The sequence below is a fragment of the Sceloporus occidentalis genome, unplaced genomic scaffold (genome assembly GCF_023333645.1).
Source record: "Sceloporus occidentalis isolate IW3139 unplaced genomic scaffold, rSceOcc1.0.p SCAF_126, whole genome shotgun sequence".
Classification (NCBI taxonomy): domain Eukaryota; kingdom Metazoa; phylum Chordata; class Lepidosauria; order Squamata; family Phrynosomatidae; genus Sceloporus; species Sceloporus occidentalis.
In genome coordinates this window covers 1,520,745-1,536,687 of record NW_028317106.1, presented here as the reverse complement: position 1 = coordinate 1,536,687, position 15,943 = coordinate 1,520,745, and the positions used below count along the sequence as shown (strand labels likewise).

The window sequence follows — 15,943 nt, the reverse complement described above, 5'->3', positions numbered from 1 at the left end:
AATGCATGTACATCTGCCTTGAGCAAGGAAAGTAATATCTTAGGCTTTAATGAGTGCTTTTTAAAACTATGTTAAAAATGCAGGATCAGCAGTTGTTTTTTTTCTGAATCTGTTGTTTGAGACATTCATGGATCACCTGTGTTCATGAAGGAGATCCAGAAAGCTTGGGTCACTTAAGGGCCGAAGTTTCAGCGTAGCTGGACGAGGGCGATCGAGCCATGAAATATCTGGGTCACGATGCCTGCTATTATCGCTCTCGTTAATCAACCCTCTAATTAAAAAGTATTTCTGAATTGTTTTGTTCAGTCGCGGAGCCCCAGGCTACCCCGACGAGGTGGCATCCGTGTCACGCTACAAAAGGGAGTGCCGAGGCCGTGAGCTCTATCCAAGCCAGGCTGTCATCTGACTTTTAATCATCGGGATCCAAAAGGTGGACCCTAAGACCCCACAAACCTCAGCCGGCCCGCTCGGGACTCTGATATTAACCCTCGGGCTGCCAGAAAAGAACGTGAAGGAGACAAAAGGAATATCTACAAACTGATTAACAAAATCCATCAGTTCTGTAGGTTTTCCTGCCCGTTAAACCCACCACTGACCCGGGCAGCTACTGGATTTGTGTTCTATGTTAAAAAAACCACAACTTTCAGTAAAGTTTGTAAGGGTTAAAAAAACCTCAACTTTTTTTTTTTTTATTTTGCAGCCTGTCCGTTTCTCCTGCTGTAAAGAATCAAACCTTAATCAGTCGTTGGTCTCGTCTTAGATTCAGGAGCCGTATGTCTACCCCATGCATGTTTAATACCCTCATGGTATCACCCTCTACCACCTCTGCAGGGAAGCTGTTCCCACCCTACCAAGCCGCTGTCAAATTTTATCACAAGGCAGCCGCCGATAGAATAGCCAGCGATTTCGGATTCTATGAACCTGTAAATCAGATTGAGATGTGAATATTGTAAAGCGGGACCCCTAACACCCCCCCCTTACAGCAAAGAAAGCCGCTTAATTAATGGGGACATTATTTACCCCTTCGGGGCGCCGGAGCAGCGTATTGTTCCAGCGTGACGGACACAAGCGATAACAGGTGACCGATCACTGGTCGCACACGTTTTGCCGTTCATTCCCTGCACCTGTAACTTTAGGCTGACGCAGCACACCTGCAGCAGGTGTAGCCCAGGTAGCGAGTGTCACGGCCTGACGTGCCCCAACACGCTCGCTGGAAACCGCTTCGCTGCGTAGCTGCACCTCAAACAACGGCCTGCGTGTAACCGGAGGTGTTAAGGGGAACAAAAGCAAGAAACAGGCTCATCCGCATCGATGCGACCCCACGCCAGGGCCGCTGGGTATCGGGGTAACTTTTGACAAATGACAAATATAATATAAGATATAATCAGTATAATCAGAATATAAGATATATAGATCCTCTTGAGGCCTCCGGTCTCCCTCGTTCATGTTACAAAGAGACCTATGAGGTTTATGTGCTATATATGACTATATATATATATATATTGTTCTAGGAAAATAAGAGGAACAGAGGAGCTGTAACTGCGGTGATCAGAGCGCACGTCCCATCTAATTAAGGACAATTAATCCTCTTCAAAAGCAAAGTGGGACCTTCCAGGACAAGTGACAGATAAAGCCGACAGTCTGGGGAGGGAGATGCCTGCGCTGTAACCCCAGCTAAAGCTAATTAACCGTCTAAACCCTGTGATCATTAGCAGATTAGTGCAAAGCCCCGTACTTGTGTCTCAGACCTCCCTGCCCCGTCGATCCCAGGCAAAGGATTGTGCGGAGCGGGAGGGACGAGCTCAGCGAACAGGTCGGAGCTGTTCTCTCCCCGGAATTAATGCCCCAGTCCTGAAACTGGAGTTTCGAGTTGATGAAACGGGTAGAACCGCCTGATCTTAAGATATTTGATTTTTTATTTGAAGCCTTATGAAGAAGTTGTGGTGAAGGAACACATAATGTACTCAACGACGGGCGTAACAAGCGTGAGGGAGTCTTTTTACCGCCCGCCATCAAAAGGGCATATTACCCGGATTACAGAGCGCACGCTGCCTCTTTAAAAGCCCAATTAAGTCCTATTTATCTCAAATTCCGTATGAATTGTATGGGATATAATATGTTTGGGGTTTTTTTTTTTTTTTTGTTTGTTTCATTTCCAAGCCAAGCAAGGAAACAAAAAAGAAACTGGTAATTATGATACACCTGCAATAAGAATGAATGACCGAAAAAATGAAAAAATAAAGCGTGTACACAGTAGAAATACATAATTTTTACAAAAAAAAAATTGAAAAATATAAAAAAAAAATATATATATATATATAATCAAAACAAATAATACTTGTGAAGTGTCTTTAGGAGACTTTCTGTATATCAGCCCATAATAAGCAGACTCGCGAGTTCCCCCTGGATGAATGTCAGGCCGCGCATGCGAATGAGGAATCCAGCTGTCGCTGGACTGGCAAGAACTGGAGGCCGGTAACGGAGACGGTGAAGTATAATAAAATGTACCCTTGGTAAAGCCGGTTCTGGCACAAGTCCTGTGTTTAGTACATTGATATAAAGTATCCCACCTTTAAATGGTCATCAGCATTAACCCAGTAGGTTCTACGCCCAAAAAATAAACAAAAAGCACAGCTAATTGAAATGGTTCATTCCGTTTTCAGTACGCTGCCTCCTGGCTTTAATCAGTGGTGCCGGGTACCCACACGCACCCCCGCACGTGTGTGCAGAGCAGCCCTACAACGTGTTCCGTGTAAATACACCACACGGCACATGCCGGCAAGGAGAACTTCATTATTGTTTCATTAAGGTGATGTTAAAAACGACAGTACTGTCCCTTTAACAGCAGACTACTCACAATGCATGTGGCTGCACAGAGACTGATACTTTGCTGCGAGGCAAAACTTGGGCCGGGTTTCTGTAATACTTATGCAGTATCGCTTCGGCGTAAAGCTAATGAACAGGTGAACGGAGACAGCAGCCAAAGCCTAAGAGATTAGCCGGCAGAACAAGGACGGCAGGTTACAGCACGATGGGGAGGAAGGAGCCGACAGTCACCATGCAGAGGTGTGATGTAACGCTGGCCTCGGCGTAAAAGACAAGTCATGTATTTATTGGAATAGTTTTCATTGAAATGTTTACTGTGAAAGATAGTTGTTATTACTCAGGACTTGTGTCTCCTCGTCGGTTTCATTCCAACGTTTGGGTTTGTTTGCCCCCGTTTCAGAGCATAATGTGCCCAGGGACCAAAACTGTACATTCTACACCGACTACGTTATTCATAGTGATTGAGTTTCCAGGGTTTTTAAGCGTGGCGAATTACACCACGGCAGATGACCGACAGACAGCAGCAGCGAATTTGGGGTAGTTGTATCTTGATGGTAAAGTTTGCATTAATTGGTACATTCACATAAATGCAAAGGTTACCAGTTTTGGAGCGTTTTATCCCCCACACAGCGCATCACGTGTTACAGGAATAACCCAGTTTGTAGTCATTTAAAAGAATAAAGCAATTACCAGGGCCTGTAGCATCCCGTCCATTGTGACCGTGCCCTCCATGGTCAGGTACGTGGCTTTGGATAACGTGGACAGGCACCAGTTTAGGAAGTCGGCCATTTTCTTCTGCTTGACATCAGGCCGTGTGACAAACCTGCCAAATACAGAATGTACCTCAGCCATTTGTGATTTACTCCATCCTTCCCCTCAAAACCTACAAAGCCTCAAACGGCGTGTCACACTATGAGAAACGTAATGCGGTGATGCAGGAGACAGCTGCCACACACATATATACACACTCTCACATTTACACAGACGCTAACACACACTAACACACAGTCCTCCTCACACACTTACACACACACACACTCTAACATACAGACGCGTTCCTCCCTCCCAGGCCCGGTCCAAAACTGATCACATAAGGCTGATCTGACCACGTTCCAGGCCGGACAGGCCCTTTGTGAATAATTTCGGGCCGGCTCTCTGGCATAAGTAGTTACAGGAAAATGTATCTCCTAAGCGTTCGCTGTTACATTGTCCTCAAACCGCGCCGACAATTCCAGATTATATTACTCATCATTCCGTTTTCATACTGAATACATTAGGCGTTAATATTTGTAAATTGCCTCTTAGCGGTAATTACGGCTCCGCAAAGCAGAGGAATGGAGTCAGGTGTAAAGGCCGCCCGAGGCTACATTCAGATCATCAAACCAAAGAGACGTGCAAACGGAGCTCTGGGGCCACCGTGTGGCTTCTCTACAGCAAAACAGCTACGACTACGGTGCAAAATACCATGCGTTGAAAACGGATATAGGATACCGGCACTTTTTACTAGAGTAACGTAAAAATCCTATGGAGGGACATATATCATTAAAACACAGAACAGCAATACTACTGTGAGAAAATAGCCAATTAAATTGGTATGTTTATTCTTTAATATAATGGTATATGCTAGGTGTTTCCTGATATAATTGCTTTTATTTGGGGTATTAATAATATAAAAAAATTATTAATAGATTATATAAATAATATTAATATAATAAATCAGGATGTGATTGGTAGTAAGTGAACCTGCGCCTAATTCCTGTTCATTCTAAGGGCTGTTGCAAAAGCATAAACAGACCCTGTGATATGTGGCACTGCAGCGAATACAAATAATATTCATGTACAGACTTACTTCGAAACAAGCACAGCAGCAGCATCCCGAGCCTTGTCACTCACCACCAGGTAGGACTAACGGGGAGGAAAAAGATAGTCAAAATGTGTATGTTGCCCCAGCCTTAATAAATATGAGTTGTGCAAAAAAGGGAAACGTTGTAAAATACCTTAGCAATTTCCAGGATCTGATCCATGGTTGACCGGCACGTTTTGCTGGCCTCACTGGAGAGGTTTCCATCCAAACGAGAGAGGTCAAAGGGTATGAGGCAAGTCATGGATAGCCATAACAACAACATGTAGCGGGTTTCCCATGTCTGGGGGGGGAAACAAAGGAGTCGAATTAAGAGATTTCACAAAGTACCCTGCGCGGCAGCATGATCCAGTAATATCAGAGTACAGACGCAGGGTGACCCAAAAGAACACTCTACCGGAGATCACGCTTCGAGATCCCCCGGAATCACGCGGTGATATCACATGAAGAGTCTGGAGCTGCACATCCAGGAGCAGAAAGCGTGCAGCGCATGGCCCCCTGTACGTGGTAAAGGCCGACGCAGCACATGTCCCCTGCACGTGGTAAGGGCCGACGCAGCACATGGTCCCCTGTACGTGGTTAGGGCCGACGCAGCACATGGTCCCCTGTACGTGGTAAGGGCCGACGCAGCACATGGCCCCCTGTACGTGGCAAGGGCCGACGACTAATCTTACACTTGTGCTCCTACCTCATGGTCCGAGGGATTTTGCGCTGAAATCAATTCCAACACGGGGTGCACGTCTACAACTTCATGAGGGAACAGCCGCAGAAACGTCTTATAGCCCCGAACCTGCGCAAAAATTATGGTTACTTAACTTTCTGTGTAGATCTCGTTTGCAAAACGAGCGAGGGAAATTAACACTTTCATTTACATGGCGGTTGCAGCACATTTTTATACTTCTGTTCCAAAAACCAGAGCCAGAAGAACGAGGGGAGGCCCCCAATGGCTGCTCATTCTTAAAATTTATTTATGGGAGGCACTAAATAAATCATAGAAAAGGGACAAAAAAATCCACACAAAAAAAACAAAACTGAAAAAGGAGTGAATGGACAGAAAAAAACAGATATAAAGACAGGAGGATGAAAAAAATTAATAATAGGGGGACAGAGAAAACAAAAATGGGGGCCGGGACCATTACCTTTGAAATGAGATAGAGGAATTTGAAAGCCAAGTGAATGAGGACAGCAGAGGAGGTCTTGTCTCGAATAATGTCCAGCAACATGTCCAGCATCCACTCTGAGAGAGAGAAATTCAGAGTTACAGCGGGTCTCGTGACATCACATCCACAGGCGTTTAGCCCAATAAGCTGATGACATCATACCCCTCTTGACCCCTTACACCAAACTGCAAGGTCCAGGGATATTATTAACACAGTAAAATCTGAGGGAAGCCGGGACCTCTTACACCACGGCAGAAGACAGACGGCGTTACAAGAAGCAGAATGGAATCTGAAGTCTGCTTTTAAACCTTAAGCTCAAAAGAAAAACAAAACTCTTTAAAAAAGCGAGTTTTGGGTTACATACCTAGGTGCGGGTCCAAGAGATGGGGCTGCTCCTGATATTTGTCCACTATTACTAAAAAAATAATAATAATAATATAAATATAATAATAATATTTAAAAATAAATGCATTTAATGGAGCATTTCTCAATACATTTCTATTACAGATCAGACACACATTGTGGGAGATGTGGGGGGGGGGCGCAGAATATCTGACAGATAATTACCCCCTGAACATATAGAACAATAATTACCTCCCTCATTATTAACAGGAGGGCTGTTGTTTTATGGCATATTTACACTAAAGTTTGTCAACACCTGCGAGGAGACAAGGATTCAGGAACCCACAAAGTCACTTATACTCCTGATTGGCCGTATGATGTCACTAACTGTACAACCAATAGGGAGCCCAGGTTTTTATTATACAGAACAATCTCTATAGGATAATCTTTTTATATGGGGCAAATAAAAATAACTTGCTATACATACAATATTCACTTCACAAATATTTGGGTTTTTAAAGGTGCCGTACCATTCATTGCACTCTGGTATATAAAGCAATGTCAGCGGCTCTCTCATCACGGCGGCGCTAAATGGTGGAACCGCATCTTTAACGGTCGGTGGGACGCACACTGCGTTTAATGCATTTGCTGGTCAGTACGGGGAGAGTCACAGTACTCCCAGCCGGCAGAGAGGAGGAGGAGGCTGTCAGGTGATTTACCTACCTACAAACCTTTGTATGCAAACCTCCCTGTTCACAAGCTCCTCCCACGCCACCCGCAGGCTACCAATCAGATCTCTGATCTCCGTGCCCTCTGTGAATGACTCCAAAATGTTGCCCCTGGCAATTACATCAGGGCTCCCATCTTCCTCATGTTCTGACCCGTCCGCAGCCATTTCAACGGCACCTGAGGAGAGAGAGAGACGAGTTAAGCAGTCACACAGTGTATAGGGGAGGCTGTCACATGCACATTGTATAGGGGAGGTTGTCAAGCACAGTATATAGGGGAACCTGTCACACGAACAATGTATTGGGGGCGGGGAAGCTGTCAAATGCACAGTGTATTGGGGAGGCTGTCACGCAGTGTATAGGAGAGGCTGTCACGTGCACAGTGTATAGGGGAAGCTGTCACGTGCACAGTGCATAGGGGAAGCTGCCTCGTGCACAGTGTATAGGGGAAGCTGTCATGTGCACAGTGTATAGGGGAAGCTGCCACGTGCACAGTGCATAGGGGAAGCTGCCTCGTGCACAGTGTATAGGGGAAGCTGTCACGTGCAGTGTATAGGGGAAGCTGTCACGTGCACAGTGTATAGGGGAACCTGTCACATGCACAGTGTATAGGGGAACATGTCACATGCACAGTGTATAGGGGAAGCTGTCACATGCAGAATGTATAGGGAAGCCTGTCACATGCACAGTGTATAGGGGAACCTGTCACATGCAGAATGTATAGGGGAACCTGTCACATGCACAGTGTATAGGGGAACCTGTCACATGCACAGTGTATAGGGTAAGCGGGGGTAAACCTGTCACATGCACAGTGTATAGGGGAACCTGTCACATGCACAGTGTATAGGGTAAGCGGGGGTAAACCTGTCACATGCACAGTGTATAGGGGAAGCGGGGGTAAACCTGTCACATGCACAGTGTATAAGGAAGGCTGTCACATACAGTGTATAGGGAAGGCTGTCACGCACAATGTATAGGGGCGGCGGGCGAACCTGTTGTCCCGGTATTCGGTGGTGTCTCTTTGTCACCCGGGGGTCTTTTTCCGCCCTAATCTCACGTGAGGCGCCCTCTGACTGCGGTCTCTGTCTGTGAGAAACAGAAACACTGCGTCTCTACGGCGTCCTGCGAGGGACAGGAACGGGCGGCGCGAAGCTTGAATCCCTCCGGCCGGCGGGATCTGGTAATGCTAGTAATCATAACTGCCATGTGTCTCTGTATAACGATAAGTCCCTCTGTGGTTCCCAGATCTCCCTTTTTCCTCCCTTGATGCCCCTCTTTCCCTCCCCTGTGTAAAATAATGATACTTTTTATTTATTTTAAAGAAAACATAAAATAGTGCCCAAAAAGCAAATAAATAAGGAAAGTAGTTGTGGGGATCATCAACTCACCATCCCCAAATTGCGCAAACACATATGTGTCCCCGTCTCTGCGCAGAAGGCTGTATGGGGTAGATATAGCAGACTTGCGGCCCCGGGGCAATTTGTTACCTGGTGAGGGGCTGTTATCAGACAAGTCTAAGCATCATTCCCCGGTGCTCTTCGCCAAGGTCCCTGGGAAGTCCTTTCCTCCTAGACCGGGGTACAAACGCTTAGAATCTGCCCGTTCCTCTGAGACCGGGGTACAAACCCTGAGAATCTGCCCGTTCCTCTGAGACCGGGGTACAAACCCTGAGAATCTGCCCGTTCCTCTGAGACCGGGGTACAAACCCTGAGAATCTGCCTTTTCTCTCCAGACCCCTCAGAAGCCACCCATTTACCCAGGACTAGGGTAGAACACGAAAATCTGCCCCTTTCACCTGAGACCGGGGTAAAAACCCAGACGGTTCCCGGAAGACAAATAAAATAAAGTGAGAATCGCAGTAAAACACGGGTTTATTAGCGCGTTCTTCACACCTCGCGGACCCCGTTAATGTCGCTCACATAGTTCTTATTTTATTTTCCATGAACCCCGCTGAAAGTACGTCCGTCCGAAACGCGATTCCGGGGACAGGGCAGTCAGCGCATCCCCGGGTAGAATCCCTGAGCGGCGGAATAACAGCAATACCATTAACTCTTAAAACGCTGAATAGGCACATTTCAGGGTCTGCTTTCCTTCACAGAACGTCCAGGAGGCTTCTCATGTGGGTCACGGTGCTCTCCCTGAACTCCGGCCCAAAGTGGTTCCAGTTGTTAAAGCAGTGGAAGAGCTGATAGAGCCGATGGCGGGTTCCGAAGCCGGGCGCTCTGGGGATTTTCCGGTGGTAGGCGGAATAAAATTCCGAGCAGTGAACCCCGAACATGTCTCCTACGGACAGCTCATACTCCGAATGGCCGTAGAAACACCCCGGGTCAAAGAGAAGCGGACCCGCGTCGTCTTCAGCAACGTTCCCTTCCCAGAAGTCCCCGTGCAGGAGAGACGGGACGATCGCCGTGTCCTTGAATGCGTTCTGCACCTTTAACTGGAAAACCCGATTCATGTAAAATTATATTTTCCTCCCCTAAAGACTCAAACCTTAATCAGTCGTTGGTCTCGTATTAGATTCAGGAGCTGTATGTCTATCCCATGCATGTTTAATCCCCTCGCTGTATTACCCTCTACCACTGCTGCTGGGAGGCTGCTGCACTTATCTACCACTTCTGACGGGAGGCTGCTCCACTTATCTACCTCTCAATAAAGTAAAACTTCCTCACAAGCCTCACTTCAGTTACCCCTCACCTGGAGCTCAGACCAGAGGCCCCGGAGGGTCCGATCCCCGTAGTCCTTCTCGATTAAGCTGACCTGCGGTTGGAGACGCTGCGCCGTGAAGAAGGTCACCCAGTCTTCTTGCCATTCGTTTACCTGGAGATACGGAGAGTCTAGAATGAGACGATCGCCCGTCTAATAATCCTCTCAATACTTTCTAGAACTTAATAGATGCCCCCCCCCTCTCCTGCCCTCCTCCCGGGGCACTCCGGGTATAGGATCGCCAACGTAGAGAGGCTGCGGGTAATAAACCCGCAGATTAGCACAGGACTCGGGGGTATATTAAGAGTTCTCTAGGGCCATAAAACACATTTAGAGCCCTACCTGCGGGATGTACCCGCAACACGTCACAGTATGAAATCCGAACCTGTCCACACCCCGGGCTTCTGCAGGACACCGGCCTATAAGAGAAACACGGAGAGTACAGGGTTAAAAAATAATGGAAGACTAGATACCCGAACGCATGCAACAGCCTATGGGCAGATGGGGCATTTTCTATGTTATAGGGGCTTCTTTGGCGGAGTCCGCTGCCCTCGCTGCGTAGACGACGAGCTGAGAGTCCACTCACCGATTTTACCCCTCTGCTTCTGGTCCTTCTTCAGCATTGTCAGGTTGTGAAGGTGCAAATCGGCCAGCTGATCCCCCAGACCCCCCGCAAACCTGTCAATCAAAGACCAAACATTCACAAATAATACCCCCCACCCCAGTGCAGGGGCAAATGACAATAACACTAGGTGTTTGTCCCTTCCGTTTTGGTTTATTTCTTGTTACATGGAATGTAATACTATCTTCAGCCCTATAGAGCAGATCCCAGGAGGACACAGAGATCTAGTGATGCCAATTTATAGATCCCTGGGAGATCTCGCCTAGGGTATTGTGATCAGTTCTATAGAGCAGATCCCAGGAGAGCTAGCGATCCCACTTTATACCGGGGGGATCTACAGCTGAATCTCACCTACTTATATTTTGCATCTGAAGATGTCTCATGATGAGGATTGCGCCCCCCGTTGGCAGCTCGGTCATGGTAATGGACTCGGGGACGCGTATCGTGCCAGTTTCTCTGATAGCCTTCAAACTTGCCACCTCTCCACTGAACATCGTCGCCGCCTGCAATACAGACAGCTTGTTCAAAGTAGATACCAAAGTGGCATTCAAGTAGATAAATGATATCCAAATACTCATATTTCAGGGCTTATATATATGATGAACCTTCAGACAGACCCCCAAAACATGGCAGTTTGGCTAAAGGTGAAGGTCTCACTGTTGGCCGTAGAGTTGACCATGTCCCCTCTTAACCAGTTTAAGATGTACAGGTAAGGAATGGGAGCGCTTGGGATTATATCACAAAACGATGAGAAATTGTGTCATTGTATCAACAAAAAGTATTCTATCTAAACCTCCAGTTCTGTTTTGGACCTCAAAGGCCAGGACTTCACCATCTCAGCGACAAACTTCGCTGTGGAACCAAGCGTCACCCTATTTTTCTTGCGGGTTTCCCAATTCCGTGTATAAAAGTAAATGCATGACCTGCCGCCCCGCGTGCGTTTTCACAAACACCCGTCCTCGGTCCGTATCGAAGCTCTGACAGTGACTGATGAGTCCACCTTTGGAGAGTCCAGCTGGTCTCAAGACCGACGTTCTCAGAACCTTTCTCAGCTGATCTTCTAAACCCGAATACCCCGTGGGATCTGGCCGCAGAATAAACATGTCCATTGAGCCGATGGTGTCAGACTTTCCTGCGAGATAACCAATGAAGTCCTCAATCCCAAAATATATCTCCAGGCATCAGGCGGCGTCATCATTTATTACTATGCTTGTGATACTATGTTACCAAAAACTATTTCTGTAACAAACAGATGGGTGGACAAGCAAGACTTACGGAAGCGCTTAGAGCATTACAGGCCATATATATATATATATATATATATATATATATATATATATATATATATATATACGCTCACAGATTAGGAATCAAGAGACTTTTCAGAGGAATAAATAATATATATTCCATACATTAGGGGTCCAAGCCCCAGGTGCACTCACCAGCCATCGGGTAACGTGATGGTCGCCGTCCTTCGTTGAAGTGACCGAGGCTCTCTCTCTCTCTCTCGTACCTGCTTTTCTTGTCTTCCCTCCTCCCTGAGATTATCTAAATTCCTTTGTTGTCCAAGATGACCCCAGACAGAGTAACGCTCGGGTATATTGACTGAGAGACGGTTCTCGTTGACGTAGACAGCCCACAAGCGCTTGGTAATCACACCCCATGCTAAGAAACATCTCAGATTCCGTCTTTTTTAGAAATATTTAGAATGTTAAAAATGATCTTGGTTCCTGTGCATACGTTTTCAGCATATACCACGTCCGCTGCCATTGCAGAGGGTTAAGTTACATGGTGCCATAAAACTAGACAGCCATTAATGGGAGTAAGAATATTAAGAGCGTTATAGACGTAAGATAGGAAATGGGGTAGTTTAACCTGTTGCATGCCGGGGTTCGCCCTGCGCTGTGATCGCGATATACATTGCATTGTAACATTATGTTTCCCATATAAGCCAATTTGCTTACAAAGGGATAGAAGATGTAATCTGTTTAAAAGGACTGAGTATGGCTTTCACTATGAATGGATTTAGAGATATCATCAGAATTGTGTGGTGATTTCGGGAGTGAAAGGAAAAGGGGCGGGTCTTACAGACACAAAATGGCTCCCTACATGCAGAAATCATAAACTCCCAAATAATTTATCCCGTCACATAACCTTTTCTGTATCACTAATGTCTGCGATCAGGTTTTATATTTAGGAATAAAAAGTGTTTGGTTTTTTTTGTTCAGAGGGATGGTTTCACATTTAGTAATCCAATCTGGCTCTGAATTAACACGCCAAAACCCTGTTAGTCTTCGTTTAATGATCTCACAGAGACTTATAAGTTGTCTAATAACTTTAATCGAAGTTGGTCAACATTCAATTGTTATGTATATATTGTATTATATATCATGTTAGTCACTGCAGTAGTTGGTCATTTGAATAGATGGTGTTCTAGGAACATTGTGTGGACTCCTGTATAGTATATGGTCAGGAAAGTCACTTTAGAAGACCCCTCATGATGCTCAGGGAAGACCCTCTATAACCACTTCCAAAATGGTTCCAGTGGTTCAGGTAATGAAAAAGCTGATAGAGCTTCAGCCGCTTGTCAAACCCAGGAGCCTTGGGGATCTTGTCGTGGTAGGCAGAGTAAAAAGAACCACCAAATCCTCCAAACATGCCAGCAATGGCCAGCTCGAACTCCGAATGGCCGTAAAAAGAGGCAGGGTCGAATATAACGGGCCCTGACTCCACTTCTGCCACGTTTCCTCCCCACAAATCTCCATGAAGAAGAGCAGGTACTACCTCGATGTCAGCAAACAGCTGGGGTATCTTCAGCTGCAGCCAAAAATAATTAGGATAGAGGAGGTCATGTAAAAGGCTAGCAATAGGGCTCAGCCAAAAAAAGTTAAAAAGCTGCGTAGTGATAGGTTGACTTAAATAAATGAGACGATATCCATGAAATAAAGTATCCCTGATTGCAATCACCCACCTGTAACTGTGACCAAAGCTCTCTGGCCTCCCGATCCCCCGATGATTTCTCAATCAAGTCTATTTGGGTCTGGATCCTCTGACGGGTGTAGAAGGAGACCCAGTCCTCCTGCCAATCATTCACCTGCCACGAAAGGACCATACATGAAAATGTTAAAAATAGTAAAAAAAATAGTCAAAGAGGAAACTGTGAGGTGAGGTAATGAGGAATAAGACTCAGGATACAAATGGTTTGCCTCCCCCACATCTGCCTGCACTGTCATCTCTTGCCACTGTGTTATGACATCATAACATGATGCAATTAGTTTCTACTAACGTGCAGACTGGTGGGGTTCAGGGGACAATAGATCAGGTATGGACTGGGGGCTGGTGGCACAAGCACCCCCTGACATTAAAGTTGTTGGCAAAACTTTTTCTGTTGGGAAATCAATGATTTAATGTCAGCTTCTACCTGGGGAATGTATCCGCAGCACGTCACAGTATGGAAGCCAAACTTGTCTATGTACTGGAGATCAGACTGGCCGGGGCCTTTACCTTGGAAATCACACAAAAATTATAATTACATAAAAAAACAATTAGAGTTCGCGCATGCCGGCAATTACTTATCTATATCTATGGCACTCAGCTAATGGACTGTCGTTAATGGGTGAAGACTACTCAATTAAGACCATTTTTAGATAAAAAGAATAGTCCTTAACCACCATCTTTGCAAATGGTCAAGGATGCCATACCTACCTATGGTGCCACCCTCCTTAGACAGCTTGTGCCGCAGTCCCTGGTTATGGAGGTGGAGATCTGCCATCTGCTCACCAAGCTTGGCCGAATATCTACAAATAAGAAGCCAGTTACTACATGGGAGAAGCAGCTGAAATCTGCAGGAACCCCCCAGCCGTCATAGGAGACCATCTCCCATATAACACCGGTTGATGAGAGTTGTGGTCTAATGCCAGCTGGAAGTCCAGCTTTGACTACCGACAACCCCATGTTGGTGAACGTGGTCTGTAGGTTCCTGAGGCTTCAGTACCTGTTGAGGCTTCTCATGTCCAGATGTTCCATGACTAGCATCGCCCCACCATCCGGCTGGTCTATGACCTTGATGGGTTTCGGGACAAGGACGGTATCCGTTCGGTGAATGGCTTCTAAGCTGGCCATCTCTCCTAGGAACATCCTCCGTGCCTAAAAACGCAGGCAGTAGTAACAGGTCACCATGTTACCCCAAAAGGGGGCATGAGAGCAAAGCCACATGGACCATTCTACTACCTCCACCACAAACTAGACATATGGTTTTCTCAGGAGGACAATAATCAGTAACTGCAATATTAAGGGGGTACACATGCTTTTATCTGAAGCACATACACCCGATCATGTGTAGAGGGTTCACATGTGATTAACAACGGCGTGTACTAGACGTGCGCACATGCTTTATCCGGCGTAGAGCACTATACGGGGGGCCTGGCGTTGAGACAAGCAGTAAAGCCGCTAAATCTCTGGGAGGCGCATAATACCCACTCAAATAACACAGAGGAGGAAAAACTCACTATTCAGCAGATCCCAGTCCTATTCACAATCAGGACTCTTTTCATTTATTCCCCAGAATATTCCACACTGATCAGGAACAAATTAACACAACCCACTAACACACTAAGGCTAGAACGTACACATTTAGCACTTTATAATAGTACGTGTTCCCGCTTTATGTGAAGTCAAAATAAGATTAAATATATTTAAATACTAATCAATTCATCAATATATAAACAAAACAAAAAAAAAAAGTGATTCTCAATTTCCGCATATTAAAAATATAATAATATATGATGTCATCATTCATAATAAACATCACAGCAAACACTGATATATATATATAAAAAAAGTGATCCTGGTGCAAAGACTGAAAAGTGGATGTTGTCACTATGGCAACCAATGGAATGTAGCTCCCTGATTGGACCAACTCATTTGGTTGCTATGGTGATTAGAACCCTTTTCAATCTTTGTACAAGCATCACTGCAAACAAATGTATCAAATTAATGTATTATCTTCCAGAATGACTACTTAAATATACTTAAATAACCATTCCTTAGATAAGTTGCATCTTTGTAACTCCGGTGACCATGGACAGCAACTCCCAGGATGTTCAGCCAACCACATAGCCACATACTAGGAGTTGTAGTCCCATGCCACTGAAGCCCAGTGTATTGCTTATTCCTCCTCTTGCACGATATACATATAATAAGTGCATATTTAAGTGATTATGGGGATTTCTCTCTGCCTCTCAGACTATGGGAACCTCAGGCTTGTGGTTGATCTTCACAAAGACCCGGCCCTTGTCGGTGTCATAGCTCTGCCCTTGGCTGATGCAGCCTCCTCCTGAGTGGCCAGAAGGCTTCATCAAGGAGGATCCCAGCTCCTTCTTCAGCAAGGATTCCATGCTGCTCTTCCTAGGCTGCTTTGCGTTCCAAATGCGTTCCACTGACGTTATCACAAAACGCCCAGAGCTGCGTTCCAAGCATAACTCACTCGGTGATTGGCTCCAGCAGCCGCGCCCCCCTCACCAGTTTTATAGAGGCCAGGCTTGGCATGTTCTCTATAGCACGGCAGTACATATCCCTGACCACTGGGTGGCGGTATTCGCATGGCTTATAAAACAATGGCATCCCAGGCATGTAAACAGTGCGAAAATAAATAACAGGAGAGAAGGACCAATAGGAACAGGGATAGGGGGCAGAGGGGTTA

General features: G+C 45.9%; 3 protein-coding genes across 5 annotated transcripts in view; all 3 read right to left on the bottom strand.

Annotated features, from left to right (window-relative positions):
* The window catches only part of LOC149281933 (tubulin-specific chaperone D-like), a 53,588-nt gene extending 46,504 nt beyond the window's left edge, over positions 1-7,084 (bottom strand). The window contains 7 exon segments of the mRNA XM_089498833.1: positions 3,517-3,649; positions 4,676-4,731; positions 4,824-4,970; positions 5,376-5,477; positions 5,827-5,924; positions 6,212-6,262; positions 6,913-7,084. Of these exon segments, the coding sequence (XP_089354959.1) occupies positions 3,517-3,649; positions 4,676-4,731; positions 4,824-4,970; positions 5,376-5,477; positions 5,827-5,924; positions 6,212-6,262; positions 6,913-7,084 (759 nt within the window).
* Positions 7,085-9,009: 1,925 nt separating this feature from the next.
* On the bottom strand, positions 9,010-11,351 carry LOC149281932 (fructosamine-3-kinase-like). The gene is made up of 6 exons (XM_089498831.1): positions 11,166-11,351; positions 10,594-10,745; positions 10,207-10,298; positions 9,963-10,039; positions 9,612-9,734; positions 9,010-9,354 (listed from the first exon to the last, which is right to left on the bottom strand). Exons 1-6 carry the CDS (start codon positions 11,349-11,351, stop codon positions 9,010-9,012), a joined length of 975 nt encoding a protein of 324 aa, XP_089354957.1.
* A 1,369-nt stretch (positions 11,352-12,720) lies between these two features.
* Positions 12,721-15,638, bottom strand: LOC149281931 (ketosamine-3-kinase-like). 3 transcript variants are annotated; one of them, XM_089498881.1, is made up of 6 exons: positions 15,498-15,638; positions 14,237-14,388; positions 13,939-14,039; positions 13,664-13,746; positions 13,214-13,336; positions 12,721-13,059 (listed from the first exon to the last, which is right to left on the bottom strand). In XM_089498881.1, exons 1-6 carry the CDS (start codon positions 15,636-15,638, stop codon positions 12,721-12,723), a joined length of 939 nt encoding a protein of 312 aa, XP_089355007.1. The 3 variants fall into 3 exon arrangements, with proteins under 3 accessions (XP_089355007.1, XP_089355008.1, XP_089355009.1); XM_089498882.1 differs by having other exon boundaries at positions 13,948-14,039; XM_089498883.1 differs by having other exon boundaries at positions 13,664-13,740; positions 13,948-14,039.
* Between the last annotated feature and the right edge of the window lie 305 nt (positions 15,639-15,943).

What these genes read in the sequence shown, in the direction of transcription:
- LOC149281931 (XM_089498881.1), bottom strand. Translation starts at nt 15,638, where the DNA reads ATGGAATCCTTGCTGAAGAAGGAGCTGGGATCCTCCTTGATGAAGCCT. An exon ending in GACATGAGAAGCCTCAACAG is followed by an intron (nt 14,040 to 14,236) that starts GTACTGAAGCCT and finishes TCTTATTTGTAG; the next exon opens with ATATTCGGCCAAGCTTGGTG. An exon ending in GCTGCGGATACATTCCCCAG is followed by an intron (nt 13,337 to 13,663) that starts GTAGAAGCTGAC and finishes CTTTCGTGGCAG; the next exon opens with GTGAATGATTGGCAGGAGGA.
- LOC149281932 (XM_089498831.1), bottom strand. Translation starts at nt 11,351, where the DNA reads ATGGACATGTTTATTCTGCGGCCAGATCCCACGGGGTATTCGGGTTTA. An exon ending in AAACGCACGCGGGGCGGCAG is followed by an intron (nt 10,746 to 11,165) that starts GTCATGCATTTA and finishes TCTGTATTGCAG; the next exon opens with GCGGCGACGATGTTCAGTGG. An exon ending in GCCTCTGGTCTGAGCTCCAG is followed by an intron (nt 9,355 to 9,611) that starts GTGAGGGGTAAC and finishes CGGGTTTTCCAG; the next exon opens with TTAAAGGTGCAGAACGCATT.